Raw genomic sequence first — 22,077 nt, 5'->3', positions numbered from 1 at the left:
ATATGACAGAAGTTCTGTATGTAGGTAGATACTGATTCCTGCTCCTGATTCCTGCTCAAACCACCCTCAACAAAGAGGTCAGTTCGGTTAGCCAGAACTAATGTATGTAAAACAACATTCCAACAACGTAAATGTCAGTTCAGCCAGGCAGATGTAATGTATGTAAAACATTCCAGCAACATCAATGTTCGCTCAATTATCCGTCAGTAACTAGGGGTCCCCCGGGCATGGAACTTCCAACATCTGTGTAGGCCTATGCTGATTGATATGTATCTAACCTCTAACCACATTTCAATGAATTATGATTTCTTGTTAACGGTCAATTGACTAACCACTTGTGTTGGTTAATACAGTGTTTTATCCATTTCACCTCCTCCATCCACCTCTCTCTTGACCAGGTGATAAAAGAGGCCATTAAGGAGAGCATCGTGTACAGGAAGGAGAATCCATCCCGCTGCTCCGTGTCCCTCTCACTCAACGAGATCCAGAACAAAATGTTCCTGAAGCGGGAGACGCGGGAGAAACCCCGGAAGTGAGAGCCGGAATGCCGGGAAGAGCAAGGTCAAGCTATCAGACGAAACTGGCATTGGAGAGTGGAGATTTTCCTATATTTTTACATTTTCATTAGGGAAACTTTGTTGGTTTGTTTTGTCCATCTAATGTGAATGAAGAGGGTTTGGTGTAAACCATGGAAACCTGTGGTGGATATCACTGAACAACATGACAAAGACTTGTTATGGACCCTAAAGTTGAGTGATATAAAGTCTGAAGAGATGTTAAAATAGTAGTAAACTAAACTCAAGGCTCCTTAATTGACTTTCCATTTTTATAAGTGCTACTCATGTATGTATTATGTGTTTTTAATGTAGCAGGGTTTTCCTACAGTATAGTTGTAAACAGTTGTTACTGATCTAAACAAGTGATCTCACAGGAAACCATGGAAACCATAGAAGAAGAGGCGTCCTTAAACCATCAGGTTGTGTTCGATGCCAACTACTAAAACACCGCCAAGTGCAACCGTCTGGATTCCTCAAACATCTCAATTATGTTTATTCAACGCAGGGAGTGGCTCCAACAACAAACAACACTCAACACCATAGAAACGGCCTTTCTGTCTGCCTCCTTTATAGTCCTCTCTCACGTTAGTGTGTTTATTTTCCTGACTGTGTTATTTCAGGCTTCCCCTTACATACTCGGACCAAGTTTTTTGTTTGGGGCAGAGTAGTTTCCTCCCACTGTGACCCCTCCTCACCCCCACCATCTTCCCATACTCTACCCCGCAGATATGGTCTGGTGTGTCTGTGCTGAGGTGGGGTGAGAGGGGTGGGGTGTAACCCTGGAGAGGGTGTGGTGTGATGGCTTCACGGCTCTTGACGGCACACAATGGAATTTCAAACACTACACCTACACCTGCAGCAGAGTCTGAAGAGAAGTATCTGACATACTACACTTACACTTGCAGGGGTCAAAGGGTATGCAGTGTGCTGTGTAATTTTAGACAGAACAGAAAACCCAGTCTGCTGACCATGGTCTGCCTGAGCTCACATTTCACTTTTTAAAACAATGTTATGTAAAACAGCTGGGTTTTTTCAATTATTTCTAGCTGGCAACTTGTTGCTTTGTGTGTTTTTACTGTGTATTTTCTTTTGTGCAAATTAATATTTCTGCATTCTTTGATGCTTTAACCTTATTGTTTATTACTTTTAGGTCACAGGAGGTTGGTGGCACCTTAATTGGGGAGGACAGGCTCGTGATAATGGCTGGAACGGTATCAAATACATCAAACACATGGTTTCCATGTGTTTGATGCCATTCCATTTGCTCTGTTCTATCCATTATTTAGAGCCGTCCTCCCCTCAGCAGCCACCACTGCTTTAGGTCTCCCAGAGATTGTCATATTGTTGTTGGCTATTTTCAGACTGAATTGCATTTCATACTGAACTTTGTGCAACGTCGCACAAGCAATGACAGTCATACCGCTTGACCTGTGTGGCACCTTTTTATTCAATGGATTTTATTCTCTTAGGTAGAATGAGTACATGGAGAGTCTCTTTTTCATGTAAAGCTGTCTTGGACTACAGTAAATAGTCTTATTTTTTTGTTTTTTGTTTTTTTTTGTGCAATTTTTACAATTATGTGAAATAAAGTGTTAAACGGATTTCAAACTGAGAGGACCCAAGTAGTGTAGTCATACACTTCTGCTTTTCTTACCTTGTCCTTCTTATTAATTTAACCAATAACATACACCATGTTTATGTACAACTTACATGTAATTGAATAAAAGTCCAAGTTGTCTTCTTTCTCAGTAATCCAACACCCACTATACGTGTTATTGTGGCTTGGAAAGGGGAACAACTTCAGGTTGTAGAAGTACTTGCCAACACTAATTCATCTCATGCAACGTTTCCACTATAGAAATGGCAATTTGATGCTTGAATTCACGACCATGTAGACCCCGGAAATCAGAGGTTTAACACACACACACTGTAACTTTCACTGGACTGGAAAATGTATTTTAGGCTTATGAAAGGAAATGCCTTGGCCAGGCCTAGATGACCTAGATCTGGCTGTGATCTTTTTCATAGGTCTGCTACTATGAGAAACCCCATCACAACAAGGACAATGTGGCCACAGTAAAATAATCCACCTGAAACCTTCATAACACGAAGCCCAGGCAGTTTCTTAGCAGAATCTTCCTCCAGCTACAGAACATAACCGTAGCCACCCACAGGCTGGTTAGAGACCTGTTGAAGCACATCGCACAGTAAATCATTACATTTTCCAATTAAATCATCATGCAAAAGTAATATTCCCATCATGTGAGAGTACTAATTATGTGCTTAGGATAGTTTGCTGCGGTGCACGTCTGAGGGTGCCTCCTCTCTGGCATGAAAACCACTCGCCTAACGCCCTCTGGATCGACTTTAACGTGCTCCGTTTACTGTAGTCTAGCTGCTCAGCACAGCCATGCCTGGCAGACACACAGACAGACATTCAGAAACCTTCAAGGCCTTTGAAGGCTACACTCAAAAGCCTTGTCGCCCTAGAGTGCTGTCTGCCTGTCTTTCTTAATGTATGTGAGGTGAGAATGATTTCCATGTTGGCGTGTTATTATGTTATTCTCACACACCACACGTAAGGGTCATGTATGTGCCTGCATGTTTTCTTCTTGATGTGCTGAGTCACTCTCACCGCACACAGACAGACAGGCTGTGGTGCACCACAGTAACCAAGACGGGGCTGCTCTGGAGGAACGCACGCAACCAGACACACACGGGCCTCTACCATCATACAGTGTGCTGTGTATCAACTATAGAACAAATATCATTATGGAGAACAATTTACTATAACCTATGTTAGATTTACTATGAAATAAATATACACTATAACCTATGTTAGATTTACTATGAAATAAATATACACTATAACCTATGCACACTTGCTGGCATCCAACTGTGTGGTACATATCAGGTAAATCAGACTGTGGTACATATCAGGTCAATCATAATATGTGGTACATATCAGGTCAATCAGACTGTGTGTGGTACATATCAGGTAAATCAGGCTGTGTGTGGATATCAGGTCAATCAGACTGTGGTACATATCATATTTTTAATTTTTTTAATTTTTTTTTATCCAAGATGGCGTAGCAGTCGGACGTCTTGTCGTGTCGTGTCCCTTGTATATATCGTATATATCGTTTTTTTTTTTAAACATATTTTTCTTCGCATATCTTTTAAAACATTTTGCTAAACCTCAACTTCCAAATACTCTCCTGCAACCCGCCTCACCCAATGTTGCTATTTTTTCTGAAGTATTTATATTTACTTCGGATCCGGATCCCCTCAACTGAAGCTAGCCAGCTAACTACCAGCTATCAGTCAGCAAACCATTGCTAGCGGTCTTCAGCTAACCGGTCATCAGCTAGCCTTTAGCTCGGAAAGCTCTCGCCAGTTCGAACAACGCGATAACGGACCTATTATTATTTTTTATCCCCGGATTCCCACCGGATTCCCACCGCAAACGGAACATTTTCAACTGGATCTTCACAACTAGCTAACTAGCTAACCGCAACCCCGGATGATTACTCCTGGCTAGCGTTTCCACCCACTTAGCTTGAAGCTAGCCCGGCCAGAGCTCCTGTGCTACCACCGAAGCATACTCCTGGGCTACAATATCCGGACCCACGACCGGTCTATCGATGTCACCGCATGAAGAGGCATAAACAGACTCACCCCATCGTGACGCCCCCCCAAAGGCTTAACTTTCTAGCCCTTGCTATCTTCTTGCTTGCTAATTCGGCCTGCTAACTGCTAGCTTGTTTAGCCCCGGTCCGCTAACTGCTACCTTGTTTAGCCCCGGCCTACTAACTGTTAGCTTGTTAGCACAGGCCTGCTAACCGTCTGAATCGCCACGTCCCAAACACTCACTGGACCCATATTTACTTTCAATCTCTTTTCAATTTTTTATTTGTTTATACCTTCCGGTAACCTGCCTCACCCAATGTGATACGGAATCGCTATTATTTTTAATTTTTAGAACACACTCAAGAACCTCCAGAAGCTAACCAGCTAACTAGCTACAAGCTATTTAGTCATTGTACTCGCCAGTCCAGCTTCCCTGCCCCATTCACCGCTGCCCCCTGGACACTGATCACTTGGCTACATAGCTGATGCATGCTGGACTGTCCATTAATCACGGTACTCCATTCTGCTTGTTTATGTTTTATCTGTCGGCCCCAGCCGCACTCAGGCTCTGTGTGTAGTTAATCCGACCCTCCCTGCCTAGTCAACGCCATTTTACCTGCTGTTGTGCTAGCTGATTAGCTGTTGTTGTCTCACCTACTGTTTTAGCTAGCTCTCCCAATTCAACACCTGTGATTACTGTATGCCTCGCTGTATGTCTCTCTCAAATGTCAATATGCCTTGTATACTGTTGTTCAGGTTAGTTATAATTGTTTTAGTTTACAATGGAACCCCTAGTTCCACTCTTCATACCCCTGATACCTCCTTTGTCCCACATCCCACACATGCGGTGACCTCACCCATTACAACCAGCATGTCCAGAGATACAACCTCTCTCATCATCACCCAGTGCCTGGGCTTACCTCCGCTGCACCCGCACCCCACCATACCCCTGTCTGCGCATTATGCCCTGAATATATTCTACCATGCCCAGAAATCTGCTCCTTTTATTCTCTGTCCCCAACGCTCTAAGCGACCAGTTTTGATAGCCTTTAGCCACACCCTCATTCTACTCCTCCTCTGTTCCGCGGGTGATGTGGAGGTAAACCCAGGCCCTGCATGTCCCCAGGCACCCTCATTTGTTGACTTCTGTGATTGAAAAAGCCTTGGTTTCATGCATGTCAACATCAGAAGCCTCCTCCCTAAGTTTGTTTTACTCACTGCTTTAGCACACTCTGCTAACCCTGATGTCCTTGCCGTGTCTGAATCCTGGCTCAGGAAGGCCACCAAAAATGCTGAGATTTCCATACCCAACTATAACATTTTCCGTCAAGATAGAACTGCCAAAGGGGGAGGAGTTGCAGTTTACTGCAGAGATAGCCTACAAAGTAATGTCATACTTTCCAGGTCCATACCCAAACAGTTCGAACTACTAATTTTGAAAATTACTCTCTCCAGAAATAAGTCTCTCACTGTTGCCGCCTGCTACCGACCCCCCTCAGCTCCCAGCTGTGCCCTGGACACCATTTGTGAATTGATCGCCCCCCATCTAGCTTCAGAGTTTGTTCTGTTAGGTGACCTAAACTGGGATATGCTTAACACCCCGGCAGTCCTACAATCTAAGCTAGATGCCCTCAATCTCACACAAATCATCAAGGAACCCACCAGGTACAACCCTAAATCTGTAAACAAGGGCACCCTCATAGACGTCATCCTGACCAACTGGCCCTCCAAATACACCTCCGCTGTCTTCAACCAGGATCTCAGCGATCACTGCCTCATTGCCTGTATCCGCTACGGAGCCGCAGTCAAACGACCACCCCTCATCACTGTCAACTCTCCCTAAAACACTTCTGTGAGCAGGCCTTTCTAATCGACCTGGCCCGGGTATCCTGGAAGGACATTGACCTCATCCCGTCAGTTGAGGATGCCTGGTCATTCTTTAAAAGTAACTTCCTCACTATTTTAGATAAGCATGCTCCGTTCAAAAAATGCAGAACTAAGAACAGATATAGCCCTTGGTTCACTCCAGACCTGACTGCCCTCGACCAGCACAAAAATATCCTGCTGCAAGGCCAGCTTTCAGGGAAGTTCAGGCAGTCAGAAAGCTAAGGCCAGCTTCTTCAGGCTGATTTGCCCTGTAGCTCCAACTCCAAAAAGTTCTGGGACACTGTGAAGTCCATGGAGAACAAGAGCACCTCCTCCCAGCTGCCCACTGCACTGAGGCTAGGTAATACGGTCACCACCGATAAATCCATGATTATCGAAACCTTCAACAAGCATTTCTCAACAGCTGGCCATGCCTTCCGCCTGGCTATCCCAACCTCGGCCAACAGCTCCGCCCCCCTGCAGCTACTCGCCCAAGCCTCTCCAGGTTCTCCTTTACCCAAATCCAGATAGCAGATGTTTTGAAAGAGCTGCAAAACCTGGACCCGTACAAATCAGCTGGGCTTGACAATCTGGACCCTCTATTTCTGAAACTATCCGCCGCCATTGTCACAACCCCTATTACCAGCCTGTTCAACCTCTCTTTCATATCGTCTGAGATCCCCAAGGATTGGAAAGCTGCCGCAGTCATCTCCCTCTTCAAAGGGGGAGACACCCTGGACCCAAACTGTTACAGACCTATATCCATCCTGCCCTGCCTATCTAAGGTCTTCGAAAGCCAAGTCAACAAACAGGTCACTGACCATCTCGAATCCCACCATACCTTCTCCGCTGTGCAATCTGGTTTCCGAGCCGGTCACGGGTGCACCTCAGCCACGCTCAAGGTACTAAACGATATCATAACCGCCATCGATAAAAGACAGTACTGTGCAGCCGTCTTCATCGACCTTGCCAAGGCTTTCGACTCTGTCAATCACCATATTCTTATCGGCAGACTCAGTAGCCTCGGTTTTTCGGATGACTGCCTTGCCTGGTTCACCAATTACTTTGCAGACAGAGTTCAGTGTGTCAAATCGGAGGGCATGCTGTACGGTCCTCTGGCAGTCTCTATGGGGGTGCCACAGGGTTCAATCCTCGGGCCGACTCTTTTCTCTGTATATATCAATGATGTTGCTCTTGCTGCGGGCGATTCCCTGATTCACCTCTACGCAGACGACACCATTCTATATACTTCCGTCCCGTCCTTGGACACTGTGCTATCTAACCTCCAAACGAGCTTCAATGCCATACAACACTCCTTCCGTGGCCTCCAACTGCTCTTAAACGCTAGTAAAACCAAATGCATGCTTTTCAACCGTTCGCTGCCTGCACCCGCACGCCTGACCAGCATCACCACCCTGGATGGTTCCGACCTTGAATATGTGGACATCTATAAGTACCTAGGTGTCTGGCTAGACTGTAAACTCTCCTTCCAGACTCATATCAAACATCTCCAATCGAAAATCAAATCTAGAGTCGGCTTTCTATTCCGCAACAAAGCCTCCTTCACTCACGCCGCCAAACTTACCCTAGTAAAACTGACTATCCTACCGATCCTCGTCTTCGGCGATGTCATCTACAAAATTGCTTCCAACACTCTACTCAGCAAACTGGATGCAGTTTATCACAGTGCCATCCGTTTTGTCACTAAAGCACCTTATACCACCCACCACTGCAACTTGTATGCTCTAGTCGGCTGGCCCTCGCTACATATTCGTCGCCAGACCCACTGGCTCCAGGTCATCTACAAGTCCATGCTAGGTAAAGCTCCGCCTTATCTCAGTTCACTGGTCACGATGGCAACACCCATCCGTAGCACGCGCTCCAGCAGGTGTATCTCACTGATCATCCCTAAAGCCAACACCTCATTTGGCCGCCTTTCGTTCCAGTTCTCTGCTGCCTGTGACTGGAACGAATTGCAAAAATCGCTGAAGTTGGAGACTTTTATCTCCCTCACCAACTTCAAACATCTGCTATCTGAGCAGCTAACCGATCGCTGCAGCTGTACATAGTCTATCGGTAAATAGCCCACCCATTTTTACCTACCTCATCCCCATACTGTTTTTATTTATTTACTTTTCTGCTCTTTTGCACACCAATATCTCTACCTGTACATGACCATCTGATCATTTATCACTCCAGTGTTAATCTGCAAAATTGTAATCATTCGCCTACCTCCTCATGCCTTTTGCACACAATGTATATAGACTCTCTTTTTTCTTTTTCTACTGTGTTATTGACTTGTTAATTGTTTACTCCATGTGTAACTCTGTGTTGTCTGTTCACACTGCTATGCTTTATCTTGGCCAGGTCGCAGTTGCAAATGAGAACTTGTTCTCAACTAGCCTACCTGGTTAAATAAAGGTGAAAAAAATAAATAATAATCAGGTCAGTCAGACGGTATGGTACACATCAGGTCAATCAGACTGTGTGTGGTACATATCAGGTCAATCAGACTAGGTGTGGTACATATCAGGTCAAGCAGACTGTATGTGGTACATATCAGATCAATCAGACTGTGTGTTACACATCAGGTAAATCAGACTGTGTGTGGATACATATCAGGTAAAGCAGACTATGTGTGGTACATATCAGGTCAATCAGAATGTGTGGTACATATCAGGTCAATCAGACTGTGTGTGGTACATACCAGGTCAATCAGACTAGGTGGGGTACATACCCGGTCAAGCAGAATGTGTATGGTACATATCAGGCCAATCAGAATGTGCATGGTACATAACATGTCAGCCAGACTGTGTGTGGTACATGTCAGATCATTCAGACTGTGTGTGGTACATGGCAGATCATTCATAATGTGTGGTACATAACTGGTCAGTCAGAGTGTGTGGTACATAACATGTCAGTCAGAATGTGTTGTACATGTCAGACCAGTCAGATTGTGTGGTACATAACAGGTCAGTCAGACTATGTGGTACATAACAGGTCAGTCAGACTGTGGGGTACATAACAGGTCAGTCGGACTGTGTGGTACATAACAGGTCCGTCAGACTGTGTGGTACATAACAGGTCAGTCAGACTGTGTGGTACATAACAGGTCAGTCAGGTCCGTCCTGTCTCTTTATTATACTCACACTTTCTCCTAAACCACACAGTACTATTCTAGTCCAGTTTGTCAGATTCCATTTTCTTCTACCACACACTCCCAACACAGTCACACACACACAACACAGTCACACACACACACACCCAACAGAGTCACACACCCAACACAGTCACACACACACACCCACAACACAGTCACATACACCCAACACAGTCATACACACACACCCAACACAGTGAGTAATCCTTTCTCACACAGCTGACACAGACCAGGACTTGGCGGCCCATCAGATACAGTGGTGAGGTCCATCATGTCTGACCCAGTGGTGAGGTCCATCATGTCTGACCCAGTGGTGAGGTCCATCATGTCTGACCCAGTGGTGAGGTCCATCATGTCTGACCCAGTGGGAACTAATGTTTGTATTATCTTTTCTCTTCAACAAGAGATAAAAGGCCAACAGTCTAGACACGGCCCATTAGAAATGTTACTCTTAATTCCCACTAATATTAGGGTGTGTCCATTCTAGATGAGTGCCACACCAAGGGGTGTAGTATTTTGATATCCAGGCTCTACTAGTAAGTGAAGTTTATTATGAGTCAGGAAACTTTTTCATGTGCAATTTTGGGGAATATGTGCCCTTTGTTCTTTTAACAAAGACCATCTGTGGGGTTCATGATGACAAAGATTTAAAAAATCAGCTAGAAATGGGAAACTGTCTCTATTTCCTGCAAAACAAAAAATAGCACTTTCATCATCTGACGCTGTCCTGACATCATGGAGTGTATGCTGCACAGAGTTGCTCTGTTTTCCTATATGGGGGACCACCATAGTCGACTTGCAGGCAGTTACCACCCCGTGACCAGCAAAGCATGTTCGGTAAAGTAAATACTTCCGCCATAGCCTTTTACGAGTAGTGAGTGTGGTGAGTCACACAGCAAACAGCTGTACTATGTAATCTGTTTAGATCCTCAGCTTCCTGAAGTAAACCATGCTCTCTATCAATGGAGGAAGTACATGTATCTTGTATTCAACTCTAATCCATTAAAGTGAACATATGATAGCAGGTCATTTGATCTAAAAGAAAACACTAGAGTGGTTTAGAAATACATGGTCTCATTACCAAACATATGTTTCAGTAGATGCACTGCACATACATTCATTTTTTTATTTTATCAGGCAGGTCAATCAATTATTATTTACAATGAAGGCCTATTCAGTGTGGGAAAATAACGCAAAAGTCATACTGTAGTAAAAGTAAATATACCTTAATAGAAAATGACTTGTGAAAGTTGACCAGTAAAATATAATTTGAGCAAAAGTGTAAAATGATTTGGTTTTAAATATACTTAAGTATCACAGGTAAATGTAATTGCTAAAATGTACTTAAGTATCAAAAGTAAAAGTATTAATGACTTCAAATTCCTTATATTATGCAAACCAGACAGCACAATTTTCTTGTTTCTATTTTACGGATAGCCAGCGGTACACTATAACACTCTGACATTAATTTACAAACAGTATCAGGGAAAATGTATGGAGTAAAAAGTACATCATTTTCTTTAGGAATGTAGTGAAGTAAAAGTTGTCAAAAATGTAAAAAATAAATTAAAGTACAGATACCCCAAAAAACAACTTAATTAGTACTTTAAAGTATTTTTACTTAAGTACTTTACACACTGGGTCTGTTTAACTCTTATAAACCTTTCCTATACTGCTTTCGATACTACCTAACTAATCTATTCCTATGCTTTGGCGCCACCTGCTGAGTTAAATAGGCAGGTAGATAAACATAGAGTTAGAGAGAGAGAGGTAGAGACAGGTAGAGAGAGAGAGAAACTCAGAATACTTGACAACGAGGACTCTGAGTCAGCTAATATAAACCTCTATAAGTCCGGAACAGTACTTGTACAGGGTAACCCCAAACAGTTTCAGCTGGACTCACCAAATTAAAGAATTAGCCCAGCAGGAGAAGCTCTCCCTTGATAAAGATACCAACACCCCGAGCGGGTCAGACCAGACCTCTTCATTATGTAACCCCACAGACGAGCAACCCCCAGCGGAGAGTCAACCTCCCAGCACAGATTACCACTCCCTCATTGAAATGAAGGACAAATTCACCCAGCTGGAGGTAAGGCAGGTGGAGCTGGAACAGCAGGTGATTACACTTCAGTCAGCACAGACCCAGACAACAGTCCAGCACAACAACACCCCCTTAACCAGACCCGGAATGATGGAGGTGGAGAGAGACATATCTGCACTCTGGACAGTGGTGAGACAACTACAACAGGAGAAAGAGCAGGATCAGGAGAAGAACAGAGCACTAGAGGAGGGGATCAGACTGCTGGTGGAGGAGAGGTTGAGGGGGATGGAGGAGAGGTTGAGGGGGATGGAGGAGAGGTTGAGGGGGACGGCGTGTGACAGAGAACAACCCACTAGAGAGGTGGCCACCCCCACAGAGAAGCCAGCAGAACAGCCCACCTCAGCACCCGACAAAAGTCTCGACACCACAGCAGAACAGTCCACACCAGACCCTGACCATAGAGTCGACATCACAGCAGAACAGACAAATGAAGACCCCCAAGCCCAGCGGCTCTCACCCCCTCTGAGCAACCCCCCCTGTCAGCCACCCTGATAGCCCTTCTGACAACCCACACCCACTGAGGACAAACACAAGACACAGATTGTACTACTTATGGACTCAAATGGGAAATATATAGAAGAAAAAAAACTTTTTCCCAAACACAGTGTGTCTAAACTCTGGTGTCCAAACACCCAGCGCACCCTCGACCTTCTGTCTGAGGACCAACTAGGCTCACCTAGCCACATAATAATACACACAGGCACAAACGACCTGAGAGCACAGCAGGAAAGGGTGGCCACAGCACTGAAGGGAGTGATTGAAAAGGCTTCTTCTACTTTCCCCAACACACAAGTGCTTATCTCCACCCTGCTACCACGAAAAGACTTCCACCCTGCCACAATACAGCGGGTAAACGCAAGTATTTCCCGTGACTGTGCCTCAAAACCAAATGTTTTCCTGGCCCACCACTCCACCCTGGACTTGAACAGCCTCTATGACCAGGTCCACCTCTACAAGGCAGCAGTGCCCACCACTCCACCCTGGACTTGAACAGCCTCTATGACCAGCTCCACCTCTACAAGGCAGCAGTGCCCACCTTTGCCCGAACCCTAAAGGACATCGCTCTCAAACGTATCCCCAACACTTCACACAGGAGCAACAGATCAATAGACACCCCACCCAGACCAGCGAGACACCCTTCCAGACCTGCAGGACCCCCCCTGGACCTACACATAGAGGACCCACGCCAAGAGGAATTACATCCAGACCACAGCACCCCCAGACACATCCACACCCCCACCCCAACCAATCAACACCCCGCCACGTCAACCATGCCCACACCCCATTTAGGCCCCCTCAGATCAGACCTATGCCACTCCTGCCCACCCCATGCACCCCACCCCCGCAAAGAGGGCCTCAACATGGAAGCCACACATACGCCCAGGTAGTGAGCGGGCAAACAGTCCCAACCCCCACTCTCACACTCGCCGAAGCCAATGGCATGTACCAGATGCTCAGCAGGATCTGCTCACACTTACTGGCCTGAGGCCAAACCACGACCAACAACATTGGACACTATATGGAACAAAAAGCCTTCACTATATCATCCTGGAATATCCAAGGCCTGAGGTCATCTGCCTTTGGCCTAAAGAGCAGGAACCCGGACTTCACCAAAGAAATCGGTAATACAGACATTGTCATCCTGCAAGAAACCTGGTATAGAGGAGACGGACCCACTGGTTGCCCTCTAGGTTACAGAGAGCTGATAGTCCCATCCACCAAACTACCAGGTGTGAAACAGGGAAGGGACTCAGGGGGTATGCTAATTTGGTATAGAGCAGACCTAACTCACTCCATTAAATTAATCAAAACAGGAACATTCTACATTTGGCTAGAAATTCAAAAGGAAATGATCCTAACAGAGAAAAATGTCCTCCTGTGTGCTACCTATATCCCCCCCACTAGAATCCCCATACTTTAATGAAGACAGCTTCTCCATCCTGGAGGGGGAAATCAATCATTTCCAGGCCCAGGTACTAGTCTGTGGCGACCTAAATGCCAGAACCGGACAAGAACCTGACACCCTCAGCACACAGGGGGACAAACACCTGCCTGGAAGTGACAGCATTCCCTCCCACATATGCCCCCCTAGACACAAATACGACAACATAACCAACAAAAATGGGTTACAACTTTTGCAGCTCTGTCGCACGCTGGGTATGTACATAGCCAATGGTAGGCTTCGAGGGGACTCCTATGGTAGGTACACATATAGCTCATCTCTTGGCAGTAGTACTGTAGACTACTTTATCACTGACCTCAACCCAGAGTCTCTCAGAGCGTTCACAGTCAGCCCACTGACACCCCTATCAGACCACAGCAAAATCACAGTCTACTTAAACAGAGCAATACTCAATCATGAGGCATCAAAGCCAAAGGAACTGATTAACATTAAGAAATGCTATAGATGGAAGGAATGCAGTTTGGAAACCTACCAAAAAACAATTAGGCAACAACAAATTCAATCCCTTTTAGACAATTTCCTGGGTAAAACGTTCCACTGTAATAGTGAAGGTGTAAACTTGGCAGTAGAAAATCTCAACAGTATATTTGACCTCTCAGCTTCCCTATCAAATCTAAAAATCTCAAATAGAAAACCGAAGAAAATTAACAACAATGACAAATGGTTTGATGAATAATGCAAAAATCTAAGAAAGAAATTGAGAAACCTGTCCAACCAAAAACATAGAGACCCAGAAAACCTGAGTCTACGCCTTCACGATGGTGAATCACTAAAACAATACAGAAATACACTACGGAAAAAGAAGGAACAGCATGTCAGAAATCAGCTCAATGTAATTGAAGAATCCATAGACTCTAAGCACTTCTGGGAAAATTGGAAAACACTAAACAAACAACAACACAAAGAATTATCTATCCAAAATGGAGATGTATGGGTAAACCACTTCTCCAATCTTTTTGGCTCTATAACAAAGAATAAAGAGCAAAAATATATACATGATCAAATACAGATCTTAGAATCAACTATTAAAGACTACCAGAACCCACTGGATTCTCCAATTACATTGAATGAGTTACAGGACAAAATAAAAACCCTCCAACCCAAAAAGGCCTGTGGTGTTGATGGTATCCTCAATGAAATGATCAAATATACAGACAACAAATTCCAATTGGCTATACTAAAACTCTTTAACATCATCCATAGCTCTGGCATCTTCCCCAATATTTGGAACCACGGACTGATCACCTCAATCCACAAAAGTGGAGACAAATTTGACCCCAATAACTACCGTGGAATATGCATCAACAGTAACCTTGGGAAAATCCTCTGCATTATCATTAACAGCAGACTCGTACATTTCCTCAATGAAAACAATGTACTGAGCAAGTGTCAAATTGGCTTTTTACCAAATTACCGTACAACAGACCATGTATTCACCCTGCACACCCTAATTGACAACCAAACAAACCAAAACAAAGGCAAAGTCTTCTCATGCTTTGTTGATTTCAAAAAAGCCTTCGACTCAATTTGGCATGAGGGTGTTCTATACAAACTGATGGAAAGTGGTGTTGGGGTAAAACATACGACATCATAACATCACAAACAACAAGTGTGCGTTTAAAATTGGCAAAAAACACACACATTTCTTCACACAGGGTCGTGGGGTGAGACAGGGATGCAGCTTAAGACCCACCCTCTTCAACATATATATCAACGAATTGGCGCGGGCACTAGAAAAGTCTGCAGCACCCGGCCTCAACCTACTAGAATCCAAAGTCAAATGTCTGCTGTTTGCTGATGATCTGGTGCTTCTGTCACCAACCAAGGAGGGACTACAGCAGCACCTAGATCTTATGCACAGATTCTGTCAGACCTGGGCCCTGACAGTAAATCTCAGTAAGACCAAAATAATGGTGTTCCAAAAAAGGTCCAGTCACCAGGACCACAAATACAAATTCCATCTAGACACTGTTACCCTAGAGCACACAAAAAACTATACATACCTTGGCCTAAACATCAGCGCCACAGGTAACTTCCACAAAGCTGTAAACGATCTGAGAGACAAGGCAAGAAGGGCATTCTATGCCATCAAAAGGAACATAAACTTCAACATACCAATTAGAATCTGGCTAAAAATACTTGAATCAGTCATAGAGCCCATTGCCCTTTATGGTTGTGAGGTCTGGGGTCCGCTCACCAACCAAGACTTCACAAAATGGGACAAACACCAAATTGAGACTCTGCATGCAGAATTCTGCAAAAATATCCTCTGTGTACAACGTAGAACACCAAATAATGCATGCAGAGCAGAATTAGGCCGATACCCACTAATTATCAAAATCCAGAAAAGAGCCGTTAAATTCAATAACCACCTAAAAGGAAGCGATTCCCAAACCTTCCATAACAAAACCATCACCTACAGAGAGATGAACCTGGAGAAGAGTCCCCTAAGCAAGCTGGTCCTGGGGCTCTGTTCACAAACACAAACACACCCTACAGAGCAGCACAATTAGACCCAACCAAATCATGAGAAAACAGAAAGATAATTACTTGACACATTGGAAAGAATTAACAAAAAAAACAGAGCAAACTAGAATGCTACTTGGCCCTACACAGAGAGTACACAGCGGCAGAATACCTGACCACTGTGACTGACCCAAAATTAAGGAAAGCTTTGACTATGTACAGACTCAGTGAGCATAGCCTTGCTATTGACAAAGGCCGCCGTAGGCAGACATGGCTCTCAAGAGAAGACAGGTTATGTGCTCACTGCCCACAAAATGAGGTGGAAACTGAGCTGCACTTCCTAACCTCCTGCCCAATGTATGACCATATTAGAGAGACATATTTCCCTCAGATTACAAAGAATTCGAAAACAAATCCAATTTTGATAAACTCCCATATCTACTGGGTGAAATTCCACAGTGTGCCATCACAGCAGCAAGATTTGTGACCTGTTGCCACGAGAAAAGGGCAACCAGTGAAGAACACACACCATTGTAAATACAACCCATATTTATGCTTATTTATTTTATCTTGTGTCCTTTAACCATTTGTACATTGTTAAAACACTGTATATATATAATATGACATTTGTAATGTCTTTACTGTTTTGAAACTTCTGTATGTGTAATGTTTACTGTTAATTTTTATTGTTTATTTCACTTTATATATTCACTTTATATATTATCTACCTCACTTGCTTTGGCAATGTTAACACATGTTTCCCATGCCAATAAAGCCCTTGAATTGAATTGAATTGAGAGAGAGAGATCATGAGCAAATGAGCTCCTGCATTTTTCAGCATGTTCTTAAAAAAATATAGATTTAGAGTTAGATAAACGTGGATTGTTTTGTTCAGGGACATATACAGGATGCTACCCTCTACAACACAACACTCCAAATCAAAACTCAAAACCTACAACCTGATTTTGGATGGAATTACGGAATCACCTGGAAGGCTTGCAACTACCAAAGATTATTATTCCAAAACTATACAGCAAATTCTCTGAAAAACACAAACCTGAAAACAACTGAGTGAGTCATGTTTAGTCTGAAGCTATATTTTGTTTCCAAAAGCCAAGAAGAAAAATATATTACGTTACTTTTAAGGCCTGAATGCTAACTAAGTTAAGGCTGCCAAGCTTGATACAACTTCAATTAGCACTGACGTGTCAAGTGAGTGGTGTCAAAGCCCTTTTGCCCAACAATGGCAGGAGAGTCGCACAGTGTACTCCAACCAGAAGGAGAGGCCTTAAAAGCTGCCTCCCGCTGTTCAGAGGTAATTAAAATGCAGTACCCTGTGTATGTAAAGAATGATAAGACACGAAAAGATCACAAAATTAAGCTCCTTTTGAAAAACCAAGAGACACTTTTTGCTGACTATTATAAAAATGTGAACATCAGCAACCTCATCTTCCACACAGACCATCCCCTGGCATGGCACAGCACTATATTAGCACAGACCCCTCTGTTAAGAGGGAAGGGGGGGGCAGTATTGGTACAGGGCAACCCAAAGAGTTTCAGCTGGACTTTCACCTAATCAAAGAATTAGCTCTGCAGGAGAAGCTCTTGATTGAAAAATCTTCTTCCACTTTTGTCACGACCGTTGTATGAATAATTAGACCAAGGCGCAGCGTGAGTAGAGTTCCACATTTTAATGATAGTGAAATTTCCAAAACAACAAAGATATAACGACCGTGAAACACGTAGCGCACATAGGCACTCATACAAAACAATATCCCACATCGCAGGTGGGAAAAAGGACACTAAATATGATCCCCAATTAGAGGTAACGATCATCAGCTGCCTCCAACTGGGAACCATACACACACCAACCTAGATATATACTACCTAGAAACCCCCTAGTCACGCCCTGACCTAAAACACCATAGAGAACCCTGAGGGCTCTCTATGGTCAGCACCCGATGATACAGGAAGGCCAAAAAGATAATCAAGGACATCAACCACCCGAGCCACAATAACATCTGCTAAATATGTGCATGTGACCCATACAATTTGATTTGATTTGTGAGTCCAAACTTATGACTGGTACTGTATTTTATTGACTTATTATTGTTTAATTCGCATTGTTGGAGCTTGGAGTGTAACGAGTTCACAGTGCATTCGGAAAGTATTCAGACCCCTTGAGTTTTTACACATTTTGTTACGTTATAGCCTTATTCTCAAATTGATTAAATAGTTTTTTTCCCTCAACAATTTCCCTTAACACCCCTCAAATGACAAAGCAAAAACAGGTTATTATTATTTTTCCAAATGTATAAAAAATATATATTTACACTACCTTTCAAAAGTCTGGGGTCACTTAGAAAGGTCCTTGTTTTTGAAAGAAAAGCACATTTTTTGTCCATTAAAATAACATCAAATTGATCAGAAATACAGTGTCGACATTGTTAATGTTGTAAATAACTATTGTAGCTGGAAACAACAGAATTTTAATGGAATATCTACATAGGCGTACAGAGGCCCATTATCCGCAACCATCACTCCTGTGTTCCAATGGCATGTTGTGTTAGCTAATCCAAGTTGATCATTTTAAAAGTCTAATTGATCATTAGGAAACCCTTTTGCAATTATGTTAGCACAGCTGAAAGCTGTTGTCCTGATTAAAGAAGCAATAAAACTGGGCCTTCTTTAGACTAGTTGAGTATCTGGTGTATCAGCATTTGTGGGTTCATTTTCTGTCTCAAAATATCCAGAAACAAAGACCATTCTTCTGAAACTTGTCAGTCTATTCTTGTTCTGAGAAATGAAGGCTATTCCATGCAAGAAATTGCCAAGAAACTGAAGATCTCTGTACTACTCCCTTCACAGAACAGCGCAAACTGGCTCTAACCAGAATAGAAGGAGGAATGAGAGGCCCCTACAGAATATCCATTGGCAAGATTTTGAGTGATGAAATAAATATACATATATTCTGTATACAAATATTTTGAGTGGCAAAGACTCCAGTGGTCATACATAGAGAATGGGATGGTGCAATATTGAATGAGTCATATTTTGATAAGGTGCATGCATGGGGATGTCCACGTCACCCAGAGATATGTCCATGCTGTGGAGATACACCTAGCGGACTGAAACTTCACTGCTGTAGACTTAATACAGCTAGTGCTATCTAGACTTGATAGAGACTTTTTGAAAACCTGCAGGATATCTCTTCACGGTATCCCTGACTTCAGTTTTCTTTAATACTGTGTTATGCTTGTTCGGGTAGCGCTCCTCACAGGCTGTTTGGTGTACATATTTATTTTGGTGAGATGATACTGTCAAAACTCTGAAAGGTATTATTGTATGTCAGAATTGCGACACAAGATTTGTTCAAGCCAAAAATGTTAGTCCGTAATCCTAACATGGTCTTTGTATGTTCACAGATGTAATTTCACATTAACATTCATGCTTCACTTTGGGCTTTTCTTATGATTCTAACAATTCACCTATGGATTTTCTAACGATACATACGTTCAACCTTTTGGCAGGTATCTGGCTCCATACCATGGCAGCAACACTAGCTGGATCCAATCAAAGATTATGAATAAGCTGACAAGATACATGTCTCTCCGTGAATCACTGTCCACAAAGTGGCATGGCGGGCTGTCTAGCTCCTGCCTATCCTTTCTTTGGTTTGGTGGATATATAATATTCGATGACGGTTGTTGACGTTAACCGCCTGTATCCAATGGAGAAAGATGCTATGCAGCTAGCCTCATGTCGTGAATCAAATCAAATTTTATTTGACACACACATATTTAGCAGATGTTATTGCAGGTGTAGCGAAATGCTTGTTTTCCCAACTCCAACAGTGCAGTAGTATCTAACAATTTACAACAATACACACAAATCTAAAAGTAAAATAATGGAATTGAGAAATATATCAATATTAGGATGAGCAATGTCAGAGTGGCATAGACTAAAATACAGTAGAATAGAATACAGTATATATATATATATGAGATGAGTAAAGCAGTATGTAAACATTATTAAAGTGACTAGTGTTCCATTATCAAAGTGGCCAGTGATTCCATGTCTATGTATATAGGGCAGCAGTCTTGAAGGTGCAGAGTGGCGTAACCGGCTGGTTAGTGATGGGTGTTTAACACTCCGATGGCTGTTTAACACTCTGATGGCTATTTAACACTCTGATGGCTATTTAACACTCTGATGGCTGTTTAACACTCTGATGGCTGTTTAACACTCTGATGGCTATTTAACACTCTGATGGCTGTTTAGCACTCCGATGGCTGTTTAACACTCTGATGGCTGTTGAACACTCTGATGGCTGTTTAACACTCTGATGGCTGTTTAACACTCTGATGGCTGTTTAACACTCTGATGGCTGTTTAACACTCTGATGGCCGTTTAACACTCTGATGGCTATTTAACACTCTGATGGCTATTTAACACTCTGATGGCTGTTTAACACTCTGATGGCTGTTTAACACTCTGATGCCCGTTGAACACTCTGATGGCTATTTAACACTCTGATGGCTATTTAACACTCTGATGGCTGTTTAACACTCTGATGGCTGTTTAACACTCTGATGGCTATTTAACACCCTGATGGCTGTTTAACACTCTGATGGCTATTTAACACTCTGATGGCTGTTTAACACTCTGTTGGCTGTTTAACACTCTGATGGCCGTTGAACACTCTGATGGCCGTTTAACACTCTGATGGCTATTTAACACTCTGATGGCCGTTGAACACTCTGATGGGTATTTAACACTCTGATGGCTATTTAACACTCTGATGGCCGTTGAACACTCTGATGGCTATTTAACACTCTGATGGCTATTTAACACTCTGATGGCCGTTGAACACTCTGATGGCTATTTAACACTCTGATGGCTGTTTAACACTCTGATGGTCTTGAAATAAAAGCTGCTTTTCAGTCTCTCGGTCCCAGCTTTGATGCACCTGTACTGACCTTGCTTTCTGGATGGTAGTGGGGTGAATAGGCAGTTAGCTTGGGTGGTTGTGCCACCAGAGATTCTGGGTTCGAGCCCAGGCTCTGTCACAGCCGGCCGCGCCTGGGAGGTCCATGGGGCGACACACAACTGGCCCAGAGTCGTCCGGGTTAGGGAGGGTTTGGCCGGCAGGGATATCCTTGTCTCATCGTGCACTAGCGACTCCTGTGGCGGGCCGGGTGCAGTGCACGCTGACCAGGTTGCCAGGTGTATGGTGTTTCCTCCGACACATTGGTGCGGCTGGCTTCCAGGTTGGATGTGCGTTGTGTCAAGAAGCAGTGCGGCTAGGTTGGGTTCTGTTTCGGAGGACGCATGGCTCTCAACCTTCCCCTCTCCCAAGTCCATACGGGAGTTGCAGCAATGAGACAAGACTGTAACTACTACCAATTGGATACCATGAAAATTGGGGAGAAAAAAGGGGGTAGCCTCTTGAGGTTGAAGAGTCGCTGTTGTGCCGTCTTCACCACACTGTCTGTGTGGGTGGACCATTTCAGATTGTCAGTGATGTCTATGCCAAGGAACTTGGAGTTTTCCACCTTCTCCACTGCGGTCCCATCGATGTGGATAGAGGCGTGCTCCCTCAGGAGATGTTTCCTGAAGTCCACGATCAGCTCCTTCATTTTGTTGATGTTTAGGGAGAGGATATTTTCCTGGCGCCACTCTTCCAGGGCCCTTACCTCCTCCCTGTAGGCTGTGTCGTCATTGTTGGTCAGCTCAAGCAATCAGCTCAAGCCATCTCTGGTGACCATACGCCCAGATTAGCTGCAGGGAACTAAAATGGAGACCATAAAAACACAGACACTAGTAGGACAAAATGTCTTACTATTAATTAAATATGAATTGTAGCCATTAATATCAAATAAATCAGGTAAATACGTTATTTTTCTCTCACAGACTATAACCAAAGAGAATTCTCTTTGGAGGTAATATGGTCGGTATTTGATTGTGAGGTATTCTAGGTCGGGTGAACAAAATGACTTCCTGTACGTTATCACAATCACACCATGAGTAGTTAATCATGAAACATACACCATGCCTTTCTTCCTCCCAGAGAGTTCTTTATTCCTATCTTCGCAATGTGCTGAGAACCCAGCTCTGTGTGGACGGGGACAGTATATCCGGAGAGAGCCATGATTCCGTGAAGCAGAGTATGCTACAGTCCCTGATGTCTCTCTGGAAGGAGATCCTCTCCCTGAGTTTGTCTACTTTATTGTCCAGAGATATACTCAGAAGCGGTGGATGGAGCGCACGCCTCCTGAGTCGGACTAGAAGTCCACTCTGAATACCTCTTCTCTGCCAGTGGTAGAGAGCTGCC

At 43.7% G+C, this 22,077-nt stretch overlaps 1 protein-coding gene across 3 annotated transcripts in view; it reads left to right on the top strand.

Annotated features, from left to right (window-relative positions):
* The window catches only part of pla2g4ab (phospholipase A2, group IVAb (cytosolic, calcium-dependent)), a 58,823-nt gene extending 56,665 nt beyond the window's left edge, over nt 1-2,158 (top strand). For all 3 annotated transcript variants that reach the window (XM_042322448.1, XM_042322449.1, XM_042322450.1), the window contains exon 18: nt 399-2,158. In XM_042322448.1, the coding sequence (XP_042178382.1) occupies nt 399-536 (138 nt within the window). In that variant the 3' untranslated portion in view covers nt 537-2,158. The remainder of the gene's footprint in view (nt 1-398) is intronic.
* The last annotated feature ends 19,919 nt before the right edge of the window (nt 2,159-22,077 follow it).

This window comes from Oncorhynchus tshawytscha, linkage group LG05, assembly GCF_018296145.1.
Source record: "Oncorhynchus tshawytscha isolate Ot180627B linkage group LG05, Otsh_v2.0, whole genome shotgun sequence".
NCBI classification, from domain to species: Eukaryota; Metazoa; Chordata; class Actinopteri; order Salmoniformes; family Salmonidae; genus Oncorhynchus; species Oncorhynchus tshawytscha.
Note: the sequence above shows the minus strand (reverse complement) of the source record. Positions and strands in the feature narration are given on the sequence as shown.